Here is a 21,031-nt window from a genome sequence, read left to right as displayed (position 1 = left end):
AAATTTAGCCTATCTCCTCTCTCTCTCTGAAGGATATTTGGCACCAAAAATACACACACACAAACAAAGATTTATAAGTGTTTCCCCTGTGAATACCTGCAGGCCCAGCAGTCTTCCCATTCCTCCAAGTGTTTGTACTCCCCTCCACCAGGCTTTGTGTACACAGCTGGGGAGTCCATTTTCATTTTCACCCTGTCCCTCGTTTCTTCCCCCCTCCTCCCCTCCATCCCTCTCCCTCTCTCCCTATTTCTCTCTCTTCCCTACCTTGCTCCACTCCTCATCAGGAAATGTCCACGATCACTTGACAAAGAAACTCTATTCTGTCAGTCCTGTGGGGATGCTGGGGGAGAGGGGGGGGGGGGTGTATTTATTGCCAGATGTCTTTAAGGCTCCCTCTGACAAACTCAACCCCCAAAATGTTGTATTTTCCAAGAAAACAAGACCCCAGAGTTTCATGGAGAAATAAGATGAGGGACGGAGAGTAAGGAAGTGAGGAAGGCTAGAAAAGAATATAGAATTTGATGAAGTGGTAGCCTCAGTTAAAAACATAGGGAAGAAAACAAGCGAACACAACACAAAAGAAGACTGGAGAAAGGAAGATTTGGGTTGAAGAACAGTATTTGAAGGAAGCAGATGAGTGTTTATGGTTGTTTTTAAACAAGCGTACTTACATACATGTAGTTAGGAAAAAGGGACGCAGAAGAAAGGCTGAGATGAATGAGGTGAGTTAAATTACAGGCCAAGAACTTTCCTCTACCTCATTGTAACAGCAGGGGGAAGAGGGAGGAGGTGGAAGGTGAGGGTCACAGAAAGGCGAGGTTGGTGACAGAATATTTGAAGGTGTAATGGTTTATCTCCTCTGAAAAGATGAACTGGGGTGAACAGAAATTAAGTACATTTCAGGTATTTTTTTCATCTGCCATGGGACTGTAGCACCTACTTCCAGCACCCTGCCATCACTTCCCACCACACAAATACCTCCGGCTTCTGTTCAAAGCTCAGGAGATGAACACCCACTGTCTGTCTCAGCTGTATGAAGTCATCCACGTTAGAGGAGCCTGACTGCTCAGTAATGAACTAACAGTATGTCTGGACTGACAGGAACAACACTCATGACTGCATGGCCACATCAAAGCCTTCCTGGTTCGATAACTTCCTTAACATTAGAGTATGTGGGTGGGTTGGGAGTCTATTGATAAAAGGCAGGGTCTACCACCCCTCCAATCTGACTGCTTGGCTTCCATCTCCTGGCCAATCAGATCTTGGCTCAGTTGACTCCCTTTCTCTTTTGGATGTCGCCACATTCTCAAATCTCATATGAGGAATTTATACCAAAACTATCAAAATAAGACCCAGGTTGTATACAAACAGAGCTGAAAGGACGACAGAGGAGAATCATAACATATCAACATAGAAACCAGAATGAGCTCTCACCTCTCTCGCACTGCGGGCCAGTGAAACCGTAGACACAGGCACATCTGTTGGGTCCGATACAGCGCCCACCGTTCTGGCAGCCGTTCTCACACACAGCTACAGGAGACAGAGGAAAAGACAAAGATTAACAGAGAATAACACACTTTGCACGCTCTCTCTCTTTGTTTCTCTCTCACAGACACACAAACACAGATCTTTCAGAAGGCTTCAAATGACTTCGCTTGCATCACTGACTCATAAACACATACTGTATTGTATATTTGTATTACAAACATATGTGAGGATTTTCAGTAATGACATTAGTTCTTTAGCCAACACACCAACTCTCTTCACTTTATGCCCCCTTTCAAACTTTGCTGTAACCCAGATTAACCCTAATGCAAGCCTTAAACAACTACAGTACAACTTTTTTAGTCGGACTGTGTATTTGGCAATAATTATTATTATATATACATATATATGTGTATATATATATATATATATATATATATATATATGTGTGTGTGTATACAATGTACTGGGTTTACAAGTTACTGCAAGTAAAGAATGGACCAAAAGTGCCCGATTGGCCAAGCTCACAAAAAGTAGGAATAGTCTAACCCTATCTTTCTGAAGACATTTGGTCCTTATAACTATGGGGTATACTAACAGGTAACAGGTGACACAGTGAAACTACCCCCACACATGCATTCACATCCAGGTGTTTCACTCACGCTGTCCACAGTGGCTGCCTGTGTATCCCTTCGGGCAGGAGCACGAGTCCTCTGCACAGCTGCCTCCATTCATACACCTGACGTTACAGGACTGAACTGTAGGAGAGAGGAAAGGGGGGGGTGGAGTGGGATGATGAGTGGGGAGGGTACAAGAAAAGACGGAAAGACAAATGTGAACAGATACACTTTAGAAATTATCTTCACATCCCCTGTTTTATCAAATAACTCAAGCTGCAACATTACCACAAAATATTGTGCTTTGAGTCAGTTATTCAAAAAGTTTTATAAAAGCTTACACTGGTATTATCAACGAAACCCAGACTTTTAAGAAATGAGCATTAATTGTTCGACTGGTTAGATTGCTTCATTGTATTGTTAGCCAATAAAAAAGCACTTTAAGATAGACTTTCCTGCACTATTTATACTCTCACATAACAATACATACATTTATACTTCTGTCCATACTGTATATATCTGACCTATAGTGTATACATATCATACCTCCACCTGTTTATGTATATAATGTCCACTCGTAGCATTACTTATATGCTTATACCTGCAATGCCTACTATAACTGCTACACATGCTCATACTGTATGTAACATAGTGTATTTATTTCACACTGTTCATATCGTATTCATATCTACCACTTACTGTTATATATATTGCCTCTATATGTACATTATAGAGGTACATGTTTATGTGCTTTTTGCACTTCTGGTTAGATGCTAAACTGCATTTCGTTGTCTCAGTACGTGTACTCTGTGCAATGACAATAAAATTGAATCTAATCTAATCTAAAGAGTTGTTTCCAAACACCTGAGAGTTAAATAACCATGGTCACTTTAACACATTAAGAGGCTTTTTCAGGTTTGCACAACACTGGTGTTTCTTTGGCAGCTTTAGATGAAGAGACAAGACTCAAAGGCCCCCAGGCCACAAAACCAAAGCTAATCAAGCAGACTGGGGGTAGGCAATAAGTCGAGCCAGCTGTAAGCTACAGTCAGTCAGTCAGTCAGTCAGGAATTTGCTGAGAGGAGAGGGAAACTGGGTGAGGGGGCTAAGAGAGAGGGGTAAGGCACAATGGCAAAATAGAATCCAAACAGGATGCACAGAGGAGCGAATGTAAGAGAAAGAAAGGGAGTAACTTTGAATGGTGGGTAAACAAACCCCAAACCCAAGTGCTGTGGTGGTACAGGTATTATGGCTGGCAGACTGCTACAGCAGACTGTGAGAGGGCCAATCTGACAGCCTCAAACACGTAGCAGCAGCTTTCATATGGGAAACTAATTGGTCTTCCTGGCAGACAGGCAGCTTTCTGCTGAGCCAGCCTTTTACCGAACACAAGAGGAGATACCTACAGTGCTGGATGTTCGAGAACTGTATCCTTTAAATGTTTCCTTGCATCCTCTTTTTTCTTTCATCCTGGCTCAAGAGGATATTTTATTGTCCTTTAGAGTTCCTCCCTGTGCCTTTATTTTTCTTCCTTCCTCCACTTTTGTCTATTCCCTTAGTGCCTTTCATGCTCTTCTGTCTATATCTATATCTTAATCGCAAGTTCAACATTAATTTCCTCCCTCTCTCTCTCCATCTGTCTGCTTATGTCTCTTTCTCTCTTTAGAGAGATTTCTGGCATGCAGAGCTGTGGAGCAGAGGGGAAATGACTGAGCTTCCCCGTAGCTGAGTTTGTCTAATGAGACTTTCTGAGTTTGCACACTTGCCAACGGGAGGCATTTCAGCCACTATAATCCACCCACTTATTCTGACTGTACCCACACACACTAAATATGACTTGTGTGAGTCATGATGAGTGAATATACTCTTAAGTAGCTTTTCATTGTGATCCCCCATGCCTGCCTTACTGGCAGCTTACACAGGACTGACTTCAGTTACATGAGTCAAAGCACAATAGCACGAATCTTGGATGTGGACCCTGTGTAGTTTCAGTAAATGCAAGGCAGAAGTGTAATTCACTGAAATTGTCACCACGGCTTTAATTCACTCCATATACATACTGCATCTAAAGTCTAGAAAGAATTCCAGAGAACTTTCTCATGTGCAACACTTGGCAGACTCTGTGTACAGATTTGGCAGAAACAACTTTTTGTCTGGATTGTGTCTCATGGCAACACATGGTGATAAATTAAAGCAAATAGTTTGGGACTCTGGGGCAGGCTGGGTTTATAGGTCAGTGTACTAGTGTGCTTTCTCTCCCTTCTTCTCATTCACTCTCACAGGAGACGAGCCAGGTCTTCCTCTCAGGTTTCAACCTCAAGACATGAGGTTAATCCTTTACACTCACACTATTGACTCTCTTTCTTCACTCAAGGCCAACAATCAGAGCCGTGATGTGAAACATGAATAATGATTGCAGTGACTGATTTCAGTTTTTCCTGCCATGGAACAAACAGTGGAGAAAAACCTTCTAGAGTGCTGCAATTCAGACTCTCCCAAAGCTGAGGGCAACTTGGGTAAACTCTTCCATTTTCAACAAGTCCCCCCACCCCACACAAAGTGTTTCTAAATAGGTCAAGAACATATGGGGAAAGATTTGTGGATAGAGCTGGAGGGACGGGAGACGTTGCAGTAAGAGCTTCTCTGTCCGCTTATGGTCAGTGAACTCTCTGCCCTCAGGATCAGAGGATGATGGGACAGGTGCCTGAGAGATGGAGGTACGAGTCGCAGAGATTCTGTAAGTGTCATATGTTTTTTCTGTAACAGGAACTGGATGGGAGATGAAGGAGGAGGAAGCAAACAAGCACATTTGGAGACAGAAGGAGATGATCTCACTGGTTAACTTCGCCTCTCACTCCCCCCTCCACATGGCACTTCATCCCCCGCAGGTGGAGAAAGATGGTTTGCCCCAATGACCCCTGCCTGGAAAGCTGCACGTGTAGAGCAACAGGGTGGGGGGATGTACATGTGCATGTGTGTGTGTGTGTGTGTGTGTGAGTCTTCCAGACTTTGAGCAAAAGGAGTTGGGTGTAGTTTTGCGGCACCACAATGCACCTCTGTATTCTGGTGCAGTGTCGTCGGTGAGCTGCTCACATCTGGGTGTTTTTTACGAGAGGCTGCGAAACACAGGAAGTCCAGGCTTGTGTGTTGAGTGTGTGAGTGTGTGCAGGTATATGTGTGTCTGATGGAAAACCGAGGAGCTTTATAGCTGTGTTTTGTCCTGATTTACACACACCCCAGGGACCAGTGACAAGTCAGCCTTAGTTTCAGCATGGATGGGCGATGTATTGAACAGAAAGCTGCATGAGATTCTTCTTTCCATTCTTGGAAACTCAGAGTCCCCCACCTTGTTTTCAGTGAACTCCGTACCTCACAGATATCATCAATTTATTTGCTTACATACCTCATACCTAAGAGGACAGAGCATTACTTTGCGGTCAAGATGAACTACGTTGAAGCGACATGGCTTCTAATTAAAAAGGCCTCTCTCTGCTTTCCCAGGACTCACTGGTGCTCCTAGTCAATGGCCAATGAAAGCCTGTCAGTCTAAAGACAGCTGTTTCTCAGCATTAGGGCGAGAACGTCAGTGGTAATGATTTTGTAATTATGGTTATGGGAAGACAAGGTTATAAAGATGACCCTATACGATCCTCAGCACAGCTGCTCTGCCCTAAACTGTCAGGGGGGTTTATTACAAGGCTGACTTACAGCGTGAACCCTTGTTGTCTGGGAACTGGCGTGTAACTCCAGGTTATCGGTAAATGGGACTTGTGCAGTTACAACGCCACCGCGACTTCGCAAAAAATTTACTTTTGTAAGTCTGGAAATGTGTACATTTCTAAAGGTCTGCCAGGCTATCCACAGAAACAAGTGCTTTTATTTTTCATTGGCAACCAGCAAAGATTCCAGGAAGGGTCATAAAAAAAATCACAGACAACCATCTGCATGGATATAACAATAATCACAGACATGTAGAAAATCTTAAATGTGTTGCTGATTTATTTAAACCTCTGCATTCCACAGGCAAGACGTGAGACATAAAGATGCTATCTATAACCCAACGAACCAGGGTGCTAGAATCAGGCTGTATAATTAAGGCAGAGGAAATTGGCGTTTCCAAAAGGATCTCCATAGAGCTGCAATTTGTTTCCAACTGCATTGAATTATCCTGTTAAATGGTGGACTCTCTCCAAAAGCTGAATTTGCGAGTTAGCACATTTGGGAAGACAAGATCTACGATGAGGAGTGTTTGCCTTCTCTTGGCTTGGCCTAAAGCCTCCGAGACAGTCATGTTGTGAAAACAGTTTTTCAACTTGGTAATATGTTAAACACACCTAAAACAGTGAGTATGGCTCTCTGGGAATTCAGATCAAAACAACGCTTTATAACCAAATATCAAGTGGAGCAAAGACAACTGAAAACATCCCATCCAAATATAACAAATATTTAGACACAGGAGAGTTCGGGAGTAGCTACAGTGAGGGAATAAACAGAATTATAGCTTCAATCATTGACAAAAGAGACAGCTAACTTTTACCAAATAAGGTGACCTCCAGGTTTAGTGTGGGTCATTCTTCAGCATTCAGCATTCACTGATGGGTGCATGTTTATTTCAGGTCATAAAGCTGTTTGACCTCTGACCTTCTTGAAAGTGATACACTCTTAACAGTGCACTAAAACATATTTCCTATTTACTAATCATAGAACAATAAAGCTGTCTGTGATTATCATATCACACGGTGCCTGCCTCTCCACTGCCTGTAAACCTGTAGAAAAGCCCATAAATCCCTGCTGAGTTTGACAATCAGTTCGGTCCAGCTCTGCTAAGCTCTCACTCTAATTTATCACTTCACTTTCTCAGGCCATTCCTGCCTCTAAGGAACATGACTTCATTGCTCTTGCCAGAGCACTGACTCTGCAGGAGATCTGTGCGTATCCTGCCATACAGGTCAGAGGCTGTTTTTCTCCACCCCACCCTCCATGCCCTTCCTCTAAGGGTCGTTCTTACTTATGGCTGGAACAGATCCTGTTTTACACCTCTGGGTCACAGCCAACTGATGCTCACTGTGTATATGAGTATGAGTGTCTGTGTGTATGTATGTGTCTGTCAGTGTGTGCAGTTGTGCAAGTGAAAATGTGTGTGTTAGCAGGCTTAATGGAATGTGAGCATGTGCAAAGGGTCTGGCAGGGGCCAGGCGTGACTGACGAGCTGACTTTGGCCGACTAAAGCAGTGAAGCTGAACACATTGCACGCTACTTAATACACACATCGACACGTACTTTGCATGCTCCCAAAGTGCTGCTTAACGACAATGTTTTCTGCATGTCCGGCACATATTAACTTCATATTTAAACCCTGAACACACTGCACTAATCTTACTAAGACAAACGTGATTTCACACACTCTGCGTGTGCAGTAAAACACCTCGCTCCACTCCAAACACACACACACATCCTGAGTGGTCTGTAACTAAGCCCAGCAGACTGAGCTGGGGCAGCCAGACTCTTGACTTTAATCCTGACAAACCCTGTGACCTGCAGGCTGCAGCGCAGGCCTGGGACTCTATACACTACTATTACAGTGAATACAGTGCTATTCTGGCTCCCATGAGAGAAGGGTGGAACCATTACTTTTGGAAAATTGCCGATGGATTGGTTGAGTAGGAACTGAAACTGCTCAGTGTAACAAGCAACATCATTTCATCAGTAGTTTGGGCCACTTCGCAGTTTCACACAGTAAAGTGAAGTCAGGCTTAATAGGCCAAATGCTCTCCAGCATTCAATAAGGGAACGCAGTTGAAGGAAAGCCTCTCTGACCACTATGCAATTCTGCTGCTTGAGTTGTCTACAGGATTCAAATATTGGACTTACATTGATGGAAAAAGTAGACTTTTTTTGTTTTATCTGTCTGAATTTTACAAGACTGATGGGCATCTGCTGCAGCTCAGGTGTTAGAGAAGGTTGGATTTCAAAATAATATATTTTTGGCAAACTCACTTGTTATATCTCTAACCAATTCATGTTACCTGTATAACAACTGTTACTCAGACTACGACTGAATGCTAACCATTTATTCTGCAACTGCAGCACATTTCATAGCAGCATAGCTAACAACCAAAAGAACAGAGCATGTATGTTGGTCGCATACATGCTTGGTCGCTTGGTCGCTTTCTGGCGGATCGATGCCACTCTCATATCTGTCTGGCATTTTTGCTTGAAAAATGACTTAAACAGTTGCTGTCGATCGACTAATTTTGATGATTTGATCTCCAAAAATCAAAGTGTCCTTGAGCAAGACACTGAACCCCAAGTTGCTTCTGATTTGTGCGCAAGTCGTCTTGGATAAAACTGTCTGATGAATGTAACGTAATGGATTGAATGCAGCTAAATAGCTATTCACCTTCTTTAATTCTAATTGTACGTTACCACTTTACGATGGGGTTTGATGTTTGATGAAGATTCAGTTACTGTATGTGTGTGTGAGTAGTGGCACTGTTACTGACCTCCTGCTCCTGCTCCACAGCTGGGAGAGAGCTGGCCACTTGAACAGGTACACATGTTGGGTCTGGAACAGAAGCCATCGCCACATGAATTCCTGCAAATTGCTGGAGAGAGGAAGAGGAAAAGGAGGAGCGGAGAGTGAATTTAATTGGTTTATTCATTGTGCATGTCTTCAGCTATACATGGTAACATAAACAGAATTATCCCACGCCTTTTTGTTATGTTCTCCACTGGGCTTTGTGGTCTCGTATTAAAGAGGATTTAAGGATGGAGGAACTTACGAACAATACACTGGTTGCCTCCCGGCAGAGTCTTCCAGCCCGGACAGCAGTATGAGTGGAAGCGAGAGCCACACACATTGGGCCTGACAGAGACAAAAAAGAAAGAACAAACAAACTCACTACTAACCTCCAAAACATATTTTAGTAAAACCCCTAAACAAATACACACAGTTAAGAGTTATTTTCTGAGCTGCCCAAGACCTGCGTGGCCTCTGCTTTAAGAATAAACAAAGCAAGCTTTGATACAAAGCCTCCTCGAGTGATGGATGGAGGTATTTTCAGAGAGGGGAGGAGGGGAAGGAAACGCAAGGCGCCTGCAACACGAGGAGTAGCATTTTGTTTTCATTCAAGGCTGAATTTAAACTGGCAAAGACAGGATGTATAAAGTCCTCCTTTCTCCCAAATTCCATGACTGGCTGTCCTGTTCTCTGGCAAATATCCAGTGCTGCTCCCTTTCGCTCTGATTCTTACTGGTGGAACGCCTGCAGTGAACTTTGACCCCCTCTGACAGATGTAAGAGTCATCACAGCTTATGGAGCGCTTGATTGGCCTGACAGGTTAGCCACAAAGTTTCCCTCTGATGAGATGACTAAACCACATCTAGAGATGACTGGCCTCTGCTCACATGCGCACAGACAGGCACATAAACAGGCAGTGGGACTGAGGTCTGAAGCTGCCCTACAAGCTAATGCAAAGATCACTTCAGTTTTTATCTTCCGTGAATAATTACACGCCCACTTATAACTCAGTTTATTCAGAAACGGAATAAAAATCCCAACATGCATCAATCCCAAAACCCAAATCCATGTACTATAAGGAAGTGTGCGTGAGTCAGTGTGTGCACTGTACCCATAAAGCTGTTTAACAAGCTGAGGGGATTCCAACAATGTGGTGGTACTAATGATATCCTTAGTGACCTTTCGAAGCGTATAATGACGGGTATATCTGTGGTCATCTGTGTTGGTGGTTAGTTGCTTGCATTTGCTGATGGCAAGACTAAGAATTAAGGGACCACAGCTTGGTAAATTGGGATAAAGCCTGATCCAGATGCTCATGGTAAAGTAATTTGCCACGGGGATCACATCTCTTCAGTCTAGACCATTTCTGCTCCCTGGACATAATTTATGACTGTTTAAAGTAACGCTAGATTACCCAGTGTTGTTTGACAGTGACCAAGGCCTAGTAAAATTAGACTCATCAACCCTTTAAAAGGATACACCAGGAATTTAGTATTGTATTTCCATAAAGTTGGGGGACTTGCAAAAGGCAGATTTAAAGGAGACATGTCAAAATTGGTATTTCATTTCCCATGATGCAACTCAATAGCCTCTTCCATTAGACCTTCCCTGCCTGTCAAATTTCCTCATTCAAACTCAATTTATAATTTATAATTCATGTTTTCTGTCAAATATTCAAAGTCTGAAGCATAACTGGAGTTAATCCTGATGACATCACTATGACATCATCAGACCACAGTTTCATCAGACATCAGGGTTGCAGAGCTCCCTCCACAGCCCCAGAAGACATTTTACAACTGTTTCTCAGGCCTCAGTAAACTCACCTTTATGTATAAAGTATGTTGTGCTCCTGAAAGGGAAAACTGCTACATTTTCTTTTTTTTTTTTTTTTCATAAAACGTGACATTCAGTTGCTCTGAAGGCAGCAGATCCAGATTTGAGAAACTAGAAGCAGCGACTGTTTTGCATTTTTGTTTATTAAATGACTTTAAGGAATAGTTTGACATTTATGAATGTCTTTCTTGCAGAGAGTTTGATGAGAAGATTGAGAGCACTCTCTGTCTTACAACAAATATGTAGCGTGAACAGGAAGCCAGTTAACTTAGAGATATAGAATAAAGACTGGAAATGGGGGGAATAGCTAGCCTGGCTTTGTCTACAACACCTCTAAAGCTCCCTAATTATTAACACATTATATTTTGTTAGTTTAACACGTACAGAAACCGAAGTGTAAAAATATTTATGTGCCTGACTATTTGTTGTTTGGGACCAGTTGCCAGGCAACCAGCTTCCAGACTCCAGGAAGTTACTAGTCCTGTAGTGTATTTCCCAAAACATCTAGCTATAGATTTTCAAAACATTTTCTGTGGATTAGCTAACTGGTTAATTCATGTATTGGTGCTGCAGTGAAAGGCCTAAGTGTTGACAGCTAAAGCAGTAAAGTCAACATGAAGGTTGTTTTGTTAGCCAACAGACTACAACAAAAATGTGCAGCTTGTAGTCAGATGTGCAGTCTAAACCAGGAAATTAGAAGACCAGAGCTAAAGTGGGACATTAAGTGTTGTGTCTGATGAACTTCTCAAGTTCCTCCTGCGTGAAACAGATGACCTTCCTCTCCTCCTCGCCAGACGGTATCCGTAGTAACCCCGAGCTGTCACCAGGGAGATGACAGCTGGGGTTTGAATCTCTGATGGATGGAGAGCAGAGCACACCTCCAAACACATTACCAGATGGCACAGAGAGACAGACAAACAGGTGGGCAGGCAGACGAGAGTTATTTACGTAGGTAGAATTTGTGGTCAGACAAAGAAGGAAGATAAAAATAAAAACAGGAAGAGCAGACAAGAGCAGTGGATTATTTGGGACATTCACAGAAACTGAAACTGGTTTTTAGAGAGAAAGTGTGAAGAGAGTGAGAGGAATGGTGGTTAGAAGGAGAGAAGACGGGTCGGTGGGAAAGGAACAGGGGATCAGTGGGAGGGAAAGCAAAACAAGTTTATGTTGAGAAGAGGAGGAAGCAGGAGGAGGAGTGGGAGCGGAAAACAGAGATATGGAAACAAAGGAGAAAGCAGCATAAGCAAGAAGAGGCCAGACCCTCGGTGGGAGTTGAATTTCTGGGGCAAACACACAAACCAAAGAGCGCCTCAAAAAAACTTCAAAAATGCATAGAGCGAGACATCAGCATTCCAACACTTAATGAGCAGTGAACCCAACTTCTTCCCTGATCTATTTCTCCACAAAGCGTTGAAGATTTTCCACTGTTACAGACCTTGGGGATGTCAATATATGAAGGATTATAGGGGTCTGACCCTGAGGTGCTCTGGTTTGTTATTCTTCCTCTCTCTCTCTCTCTCTCAGTCTTTCCTCCAGGTCAATGCCTGGACTGCTATCACAGAGAGGAGGCTTTAGAGGATGAACTGAAGTAAAACAGAATGAAAGCCATAAAAAAAAGGAGTTTAGCCCCAGGGGTTTTCCTCAATATTGAAATGTCCTACTGTTCACAGGGCTCAATCTAAAGGAGATTAACTCTTCTGTGGCCACGTCGCCGCCTTTGAAGTTGCCTCCCGGGCCGTGGATCGCTCGTTAACTGCCATTAATAGTAATAAAAGGAAAATGGCTGCCACCTCATCTAAGGGGAAATATGAAGAATGAAGGAAAAAAAGACACTGTAGTCAAGAGTTCAAAGTCGAAGGGGGAGGCAGTTTCACACAGATTTCCAGACATGGAGTTATTATAATAACCATGAACATATAAAACTGCATTTTACGTACGGTATCACAATCTGCTTTTCTTCTTAAGAAACTCAGTTAATTAGTTTTAGAGTTGAAACAATTAGTCAATTAATCCATTGATAGAAAATGTATATGTATAGATCTATAAGAAACCATTTAGATAATTAATTGATCGTTTCAGTATCTTTTTAAGTAAATATGCCAGAACGTGAGAATTTGCCAATTTGTCATAAGATAATAAACTGAATACCTTTGGGTTTTGGACTGTTGGTGAGATAAAACTAGCCATATGAATAAGTCACGTTTGCCTCTGGGAATTTCAAATTGCCATTTTTTTACTATTTTGTGTCATTATATAGACAAAGCAATTGATTGTCCAGTCGAGAAAATGAGCGGCAGATTAATGGATTATGAAAACAATCGTTACTTGGAGCTCTGGTTGATTTTCTTCTGTTGTTAAAGCTTTCTTTAGGGTTTTAGCAAAGAGTTAGAGTTATAAAATTAGAAACTGCAAAATCAACAAGTTAAGTGGCTGTAGCCGGAGGGTCCGCTGCTCATGCAGGAATCCACGGGGTCAAAGGTTAAGGCAGTTCAGAGCAGCCGGCCTCCACTGACCTACAAGAAAGGGCAGCACCGGGCAGGCATGGAAAATGATCACAGACAGTCAGACCAGAAGTTCACAGTTGCTACGGCCCTACGGTGTCTGTGTCCGTGTATGTGTGTGTTGGTGTACTGGTCATAGGTCAACATTCATCTGCCTGGTATCTGAACCCCCTCAGCAAAACTCTTACGTATTGCTGCCTCTAGCAACACCTGGGCCTGTTGCTCTGCTATCAGGTCTAGGGCTGGGGATGATAAGTGTATAGAAAATGACCCATATGGTGATAAGGCAGATTACTCAAAACAATTAGAAATACTTTGTTTTGTTTCTGAATTTGATTTAAGTAAAAGTAAACAAGCATTAGTAGTAAAATGTACACAAGTATCAAAGGTAAAAGTACTCGAGTAAAGAAGAGTAAAATTTAGTTTCACTTTCAGGTCAAAATGTAATATCTACAGTTTGGAAGATTTTCATGCTTTCAGAGCAGCTGAAGAAAGCAATGAATGAAAGAACGACAATATTTATAGTGAATGTAAAATCCCGATCTCTAAACTCATGCCATTTCGGGTTAGAAATTGAATTGAACTGAGAAACAGAGATAAAGAGGGAACAAGTGAGAAATTGTTGGAAGTGTAACAGAGACAGGAACGTACAAAAGCTACAGTAACTCACTGAATAGCCGCTATTGTGGTGTGTGTTGTGATGAGGAGATACAGTTGTATAGCACAATAACTTAAACTGTGGTCTACCACACACAAACCCCAGAGGGGATATTTGTTTATTGTTTTGTTTAAATAAGAAAATGTCTTAACTCAAATGATTTGTGGCAAAGCTGATATTGTTTGTCAACAGGCTCATGCAATGCGTTTATGTGTGTGAGAGCAAAGTGTGTGTATGTGTGTATTATTGTGTGTGTCAATGTGTGCGGTGATGTCAAATGTGGGAATTAAACTGACGGCTGAATATTTTCATACAGTCTGACATTAAGTAGAAACCACTTTATTAACAGACCACATGCCAATCAGATGTCCCAGATTATCCTGTCTTTACAGCTCAGTCTTAGCCTGCACATACAGTAAGCATAAAATGCAGACACATAAAAACCTAAAATGGAACCTAATGCACATAAAACAGAAAGGGAAACTGGCAATTGTTCACTCAGCCTGAATATAAACTCTTCTTGAGCTTTTTGTGGGTCTTTTTTTCTTTCCTCTGTCCTCAAAACACTCAGATACCGTAGGTCTGAGGTAAAGACATTTGCCCTGTGACATCCAAAACCAGGGAAATTCTATTATTCTCTTTCAAATAAGTCATATGCCTAGGCAGACAGTAAATAGAGGCCATCGGGGTGGTATTGACATTATCCTGGAAGCGACTTGAGTGGCTGAATGTAATTCTCTACTTTGGGGCTGACTGTCTGCCAAGTTAGCCAGCATTCAAGGCGTCTCTCCTCAGCAGAGCTGGGTATAGCTGGGCCAAGCTGGGCTAAGTTAATAAAGAGGGTGACTCCAAAAAAAAGATCTTGGCTGGATTCTTCAACTCTAACATACAAGAGATCTTATTAAACTATAAATATTCAACGCTTTTAGTTGGTAGGGCAATTGAAAGCAAGAGAGAGACAGCAAAAGGTTTCTGCCTCACACTTTCCTTCTCTCATTCTACCAACCAGATGGTCAATCACCCATTGAGTAAAGCAGGCCAGCCAGCCAGCCAGCCAGCCAGCCTAAGGTCTGATCAGATACCGCCCTTGAGTGGACTGATGCCAGGCTGCAGTGAGAGACAATAAATCAGAGTCAGCCAGCATCAGACCCAGCGCTACCAGAGACAGACCAGGGGATATGGAGCTCTATCCAGCAAATAAACACTGCACCCGAGCCCAAGGCCAGCGTAATGACCATCATTAAAGTAACCTCCCTCCATCACCCACTCAGAGAATCTGTAACCATACAAGGTTACTGACAGTCCACTGTGATTGCTGCAACTCTTAGATGAAAGCAGTATGGTGACACAAGCCCGGGTTGGCATGTATTATACTTTGTTGGGGTGAATGAGTTGTAGTAAAATTCAACAACTCCTGTGTAAGAAACATTTGGCCCTCACTGCGCAAAGCCTTATCAACAGCCAAAACATTTACTCACTTGTCTCAAATGTGATTTCTTCACCCTACAGCTTCTGTCCAGAGGTGGTTAGATGAAACATGCACACATGTAGATGACTAATTTTACCCGATTCAACTGTGATCGTTTTCAGCCAGCGACACTCAAACAGTAACTGAAAATAAAGTCAACACATTAGGCCAATTTGCTTTGGCCAACAGATGGGAGGTGCTTTAAAGTTTTGGAATAATTCGAGTGACAGTTTCCAGGCAACACCCAGAAATCCAATAAAAATAATCAAAAAGATGTCGAACATTTTGTCAAATAATTCTGGTTTGTGGTACTCATACTGGCCTGAAGCCCAGCGTGCAAACAGAGCTTTTTAGCCTCAACATACCCTGAGTTTCAAAGATGCTGTCTAGTCTCATTACCTATTTACTTTGGTAAACAGAACTATCACTACATGAGCATTTCATTCCTAACACAGTAGTGTTTCCAGAACTTAACAGTGTAATGGAAAAAGTCTGCAGGCTTTTGTTACATGTTCTCATGAAATCACACACTATTTGATGGGAATAATGTGCTCTTGTGCAAGGCCTCCGTGTGTGGTGACTCTCTCCTCTGGCTGCTCACTGTCTCTTAGACAAACTGTGAATGTGAATTATTGTTCAGTCAGATCATATATTTAATGTTTTAGGTTCAATGCCAATGACAATTGGTGTCATGGTGGCTGTAAATAGTACAATGGACATTAGAGTAGAAATGTTGAAGGACTACCATGCTCGCCCTAATTTTGGTATAAAACGTCTCCTTTAAAATATGTCTACATGCAAAGGGAGGACGATTTTCTTTATTAAACATGGACAAATGCCCTCCATATTAACCAAAATGAGTGACAGGGCAGGCAAATCTATTTGAATTATGCAGCAGGAGCCGTCACTGAATATGTTTTTAGAGAAAACACCAGTTGTATGACTATATGTGAGCTTTACCCTGTACTATTAATAAGCCACAACTGAATACAATTCACAGAGTTTAGTTGTTTCTTTCTACCTCTCTCACTATCACTCCCCATTTTTTCTTCATCTCATCTTCCATTTCCTCATGTGCTGTCTTTCTTTCATACTTTTTCTGCCCTCTGTTATTCCTTCTACTGCTTTGTCACCTACAGCAGTGAAACAAATGCCCCTTTTCATACCCCCCTCGGGTGATACGAATACCTCATTTCCTGTGGCTTGGCACTGGGGGAACCATAAGCTGGGACAGATGGGAGTCTGATTGGAATAACTGATGCAGACACTGAAAACGGGCCCCAACAAAACATCCTTTGTTTTTCAAGAAGTGGCGAAATTTACAGTGAAAACTCTTTGCTGCACTGACATACATCCCACACCCAGATTCATGGTGTTTAGGTAACAAAGTGAAAGAGTCGGACTGCAGGAGAGAGAAAGGACTGGGGGGGTTGCAGCTGGTGAGAGGTGATGTGATCCCTGTAGTAGTTCATTTCACTGGATACTCCCCACATACAGACACTTAAATGAACAGCACCTTTAAAAACACACACGTATGCTCATATGTACCCACACACACATAATTTTCCCTATCGCCTGCCTCAACTTAAACCACTGGGGCCAGAAATCTCCCCACAGCAGTCCTGAACTACTTTCTCCAGCTTAACTAATACACTCTGGGGAATTTGGGTCATGTATTTCACTCATCATCCCCTCATGAGATGTATAGAAAGCTGCCTTTTCCTCCCTTTCCCATGAAAATGTCAATTTGCTGTAAATACACGGGGAGATTTCAGTGTGGCAAGCAGCCTGTTAAGGTCGAACATGTGCTGTTTTTGAGAAAACAATGTGGTAGTATTCAGCAGCATAATTTGGTATAAGACGAGCTTGGCCTCAGCCCAGAAAGCACAGCAGTTGAAAGAGCGCTGCCAGGAAAACAGAGAGGGGAAAGCCATTTATATTTTAAACCTTCTCCAGATACAGCTACAAATGTTCTGAGTTGTGTATGAAAAACAAACTTAATGCACTTTTCTTCATGTCTGTCCTCATGAATGCTTCTTTAACATTTATAAAATCAATACCAAACTGCATTGTGCATTGCTGCTCATTTGGGATTTACCACAGACAGTGACACACACACACACACAGCGATTCTCATCCTTACCCTCTCAGTGTCTCCTGGCCACGGCGTCGAACCCGCTGCACCTCTCTCTGGTCCACAGTGCCGGTGAATCGGCTAGCTTGGTACGGCCCATCCCCGGTTTGACCACAAGCCACATGGACTGCCGAAAGACACACCGCTGCCCATCCCAGCAGCACCTGAGCCAGCTTCCCTGATCCCATTGGTCGGTCTGGCTATCTTTCCAACCGTAGCACTTCCGTTTTAGCACTCTGTGGACCCAGGCTGAGCAGAGGGAACTTGACCTGGATCCAAACCAAGTCCTGATGTGCACTCCAGAGTAGGGGCTAGATAGAGGAAGAAAAAAGATGAAAGCTAAGAAATATTTTGAACACAGAGGGACTGATCAACTTACACTGATGGTGAACTCAGCTCATCTAGGACAGTGGTTTCCAACATTTTTTGTTTGACGTACCCCCACATTCCTGTCAGATGAGTTCATGTACCCCTTCATCAGCACCACTTCAAATGTGTTCATTTGAATGGATTATAAACTGAAGTTATTTAGCTCTATTAATGATATGAAAGTGCATTGTGTTACAATGTTTTTTGCATACAATTGAATCATCAGTGTTTAGGTTGTTTTGGTCAAGTTTAACTACATTTGTAAGTTACTATTAGGAGGCAGAGGCTGGACGTTTCAACCATTTATCCATTACTTTTAGCTAAAGCTAGCCAACTACTTAAACCATTTATCCATTACTTTTAGCTAAAGCTAGCCAACTACTTAAACCATTCATCCATTACTTTTAGCTAAAGCTAGCCAACTACTTAAACCATTCATCCATTACTTTTAGCTAACTATTTCAACGATTTATTCACCATTTTAGCTAACTATTTCATCTTCTTTGTGTACTTGGTAACTAGTTTTCATGCACTCTCAATTTGATGTTAATGTGTTACGACTCAACTTGATGGGCAGCTTACTGGATAGCGTAACTTAACTAGTTAATTAGATGATCTTCCCACATAGACGTACTTCCTTGCAACTGCAGAAGTACCCCAGGGGGTACACGTACCCCTGGTTGGGAATCACTGATCTAACAGACCAAATCGATTTTACCCTGTGATGCATCTTAAATCATTCTCATTTATCAACATCATTCATTTTACAACCTTAAACCTCCAACCTTTGTGAACACAACAACGTAACATTATCGGGTAAAATGGTGTGCAATGGAATTATTCACTGATTCGATTTTTTTGTTTGTGACATGCTTGGTGATTATATTGAGAAAAGAGAAAACATATGAGTTGGGGGGTGAAAAGAAGAACATGCAAGGAAACAGAAGAGACACTCAAATCCTGACTTCCAGCAATCTGTTTTCACTAGTGAACTTCAAAGCAGTCTCATAAGTGGTTTATCACTCCACAGACACCAAATACTGTATGTACGACTACAGACTACAGAGAGAAAAGTCATAAACTCATTAGAGAGACATGCTCAATGTCAAAGATCCAGTGCTGTTGAATATTAAATGTTTATTGTCAATAAAATTGATGTTAATAAGGATTCTAATCACATAAAATCGAAAAAACTGTGATAGATTGAAACATGTGTATTTGTTTTTGCCCTGTGAACCACTGCACAACAAAGAAGGCTCTACATTTCTATACTGCACCACAACTGCAACGTTTTAAGCACAATGACTTATTAATGACTTATTTTCGAGCCTCCATTCATCAGTCCATCCATCCAGTATTTTCCTAAATCATGGGGGTCAAGACTCAGATCAGTGCAAGATAAACTGCTGCACAAATTATCTTTATTCTGTCTGTCTTTTCTCTTAGCTTTCTCTTTTTGCTGTGAAAACCTGCATATATTATACTTCTCTAGGCCTCTAAACACAATTTACATAGCAAAAAGCCTTAGAGGGGAACATCACTCTCATTCCATATATGCAAACTAGGACAAGGGGTCATAAATAGACATTGCTTCGTTTTAAAGGGTCACAAACCAAAAAGGTTAGGAGTCACCCTAAATCATAGCCTTGTGCCTAGAGGGAGCCAGAGAGACAGACTAGAGGAAGGTTGGTAGAAAAGACAGAGGCATGACTTAAATGATGAGGTAAGATGATCCATCATCTCAAAATGTTTTCTATCCATCACACATACCACAATCAGAGAGAAGAGTGGGGGTATTTAATTGTTAACAAAGAGCAATTACTTATCCATATAAAGGCATACAATTAAATTACTCCCATTATTGTTCATTATGTGATTTATGGAGTCCGGGTTTGTATTTGCTAACCCCATACATAGCCTATATAGTTTTACAAGCCTGTCCTAACTGCATTAGGGTGTATTAAATTCAAAAACATCCAGAGAGTCCAACTGAATTGGACAGCCATAAGGTTTATTTTATCTTCTCCACCTCATTATAGACCACAGGTTTAAGAGTGAACTGTGGGCACCTGGTGATATACAACCTCAGCAGACCTGGCCTCCAGCCCTCCTGCCATGGGTCCAACCACATTATATATCTGGGCTGGACAAAGAGAAGAAAATAAATATGGCACCACATCCCAGTGACTCAGATAGATGTTAATGGAAGATGTGAGATAGATGAGCAGTGAACTCACTCCAGCATGCAGAGAAAAAGAGTTGGCAAGACATGGACTAGACAGGAAGAGATGGGAATTAAAAGATACTTATGTTAACATAATTGCCTGTAATTATTCCATATTTCACTTTTTGTTTTTTAAGGCGGACACAAATAAAACTATTAAAATGTGTTGCTCAACTACTTTGTGGTGGCCTATAGCTCTAATGGTAAACTAGATACTCCAGAGGTAGGCGTATTAAGCTTCTTAACACCTGAAAAATCAAAAAAGAAAAGCTTTTTTTCACTCTAACAGGACAAAAAAAGAAGTTGGCTTTCGCTGCTTGCAGTAAGAGAAGTGAATGGAGGCGGGATCGATGCCGAACAAAAGAAATGCCTGATCAATTACCGAGTGGGAGCTCTGCTGAGCACTTCTCCAACAGTGCTGTCAAAATAACGCAGGTAAAGCATCCAGCTTTATCAATGAATCATCTGATCATCAACATGTCATTTAAATGTGACTCTATATAACTACATATTTATTGTAATCGCACAGTGATTTGAGAAGTAAAACATCACAGCATAACTTTACATTCATGGAATATTAAGAGTTGCAAAACAATACAATTACAGTAGATTGACTGAAAATCCACTTTTGACACACTTTCATAGAGACGCTAAACAAAAAGTTCAAGTTCCATCTGCTACACTTGAAAAGCGTAAAGCAGCCGCTGAGGCAGTCTGTTGCAAATTGAGAGGCAAATCTGATTGTTTTTCACAATATTGCAGCATTGGCACGAGCTCTGCACGTCACCGCAACTTTATGAATGGAGAAAAACGCAACATCAGCTTCTGCTCGCTGAAACACAAGTTAATCACGGATGGGAAAATATATTAGAGCGCCTTTTTTTGTTCCACTTTACTCGCCAGGAAAACTTATCCCAAAGTATGAAAACTCAAACAGGTCGAGCGATCAAACTGTAAAACGTGACTAGCCTGTCGGGATTTTTTTTTCTCCCCATGCAGTTTCCCAAAAAGCCGGTAAAAATGTGCAACTTCTGACCTGCACCCGTTTAGGGACAGATGTTAAACTTTTTATCCGCCTTTCTGCATCTTAATCTTGTGATTTGACCCCCATCTATCTAGCAGACACACATAAGGAGATAATCCCCCGTGAAACAACGGGCTTCTGAAACAATAGTCACAATCAAAGCCATTGATAACTTCACTGTGCTGCAGTCAAGAGAGC

The 21,031-nt window shown here is 41.9% G+C and overlaps 1 protein-coding gene across 1 annotated transcript in view; it reads right to left on the bottom strand.

Moving 5' to 3' along the window:
* fbn2b (fibrillin 2b) overlaps window positions 1–17,404 on the bottom strand; it is a 57,599-nt gene extending 40,195 nt beyond the window's left edge. The window contains exons 1-5 of the mRNA XM_070908345.1: window positions 17,226–17,404; window positions 8,885–8,967; window positions 8,606–8,707; window positions 2,148–2,243; window positions 1,435–1,530 (exon numbers count right to left, since the gene is read on the bottom strand). Of these exons, the coding sequence (XP_070764446.1) occupies window positions 1,435–1,530; window positions 2,148–2,243; window positions 8,606–8,707; window positions 8,885–8,967; window positions 17,226–17,404 (556 nt within the window). The remainder of the gene's footprint in view (window positions 1–1,434; window positions 1,531–2,147; window positions 2,244–8,605; window positions 8,708–8,884; window positions 8,968–17,225) is intronic.
* Between the last annotated feature and the right edge of the window lie 3,627 nt (window positions 17,405–21,031).

The sequence above is a fragment of the Enoplosus armatus genome, chromosome 7 (genome assembly GCF_043641665.1).
Source record: "Enoplosus armatus isolate fEnoArm2 chromosome 7, fEnoArm2.hap1, whole genome shotgun sequence".
Taxonomy (NCBI): Eukaryota; Metazoa; Chordata; class Actinopteri; order Centrarchiformes; family Enoplosidae; genus Enoplosus; species Enoplosus armatus.
Note: the sequence above shows the minus strand (reverse complement) of the source record. Positions and strands in the feature narration are given on the sequence as shown.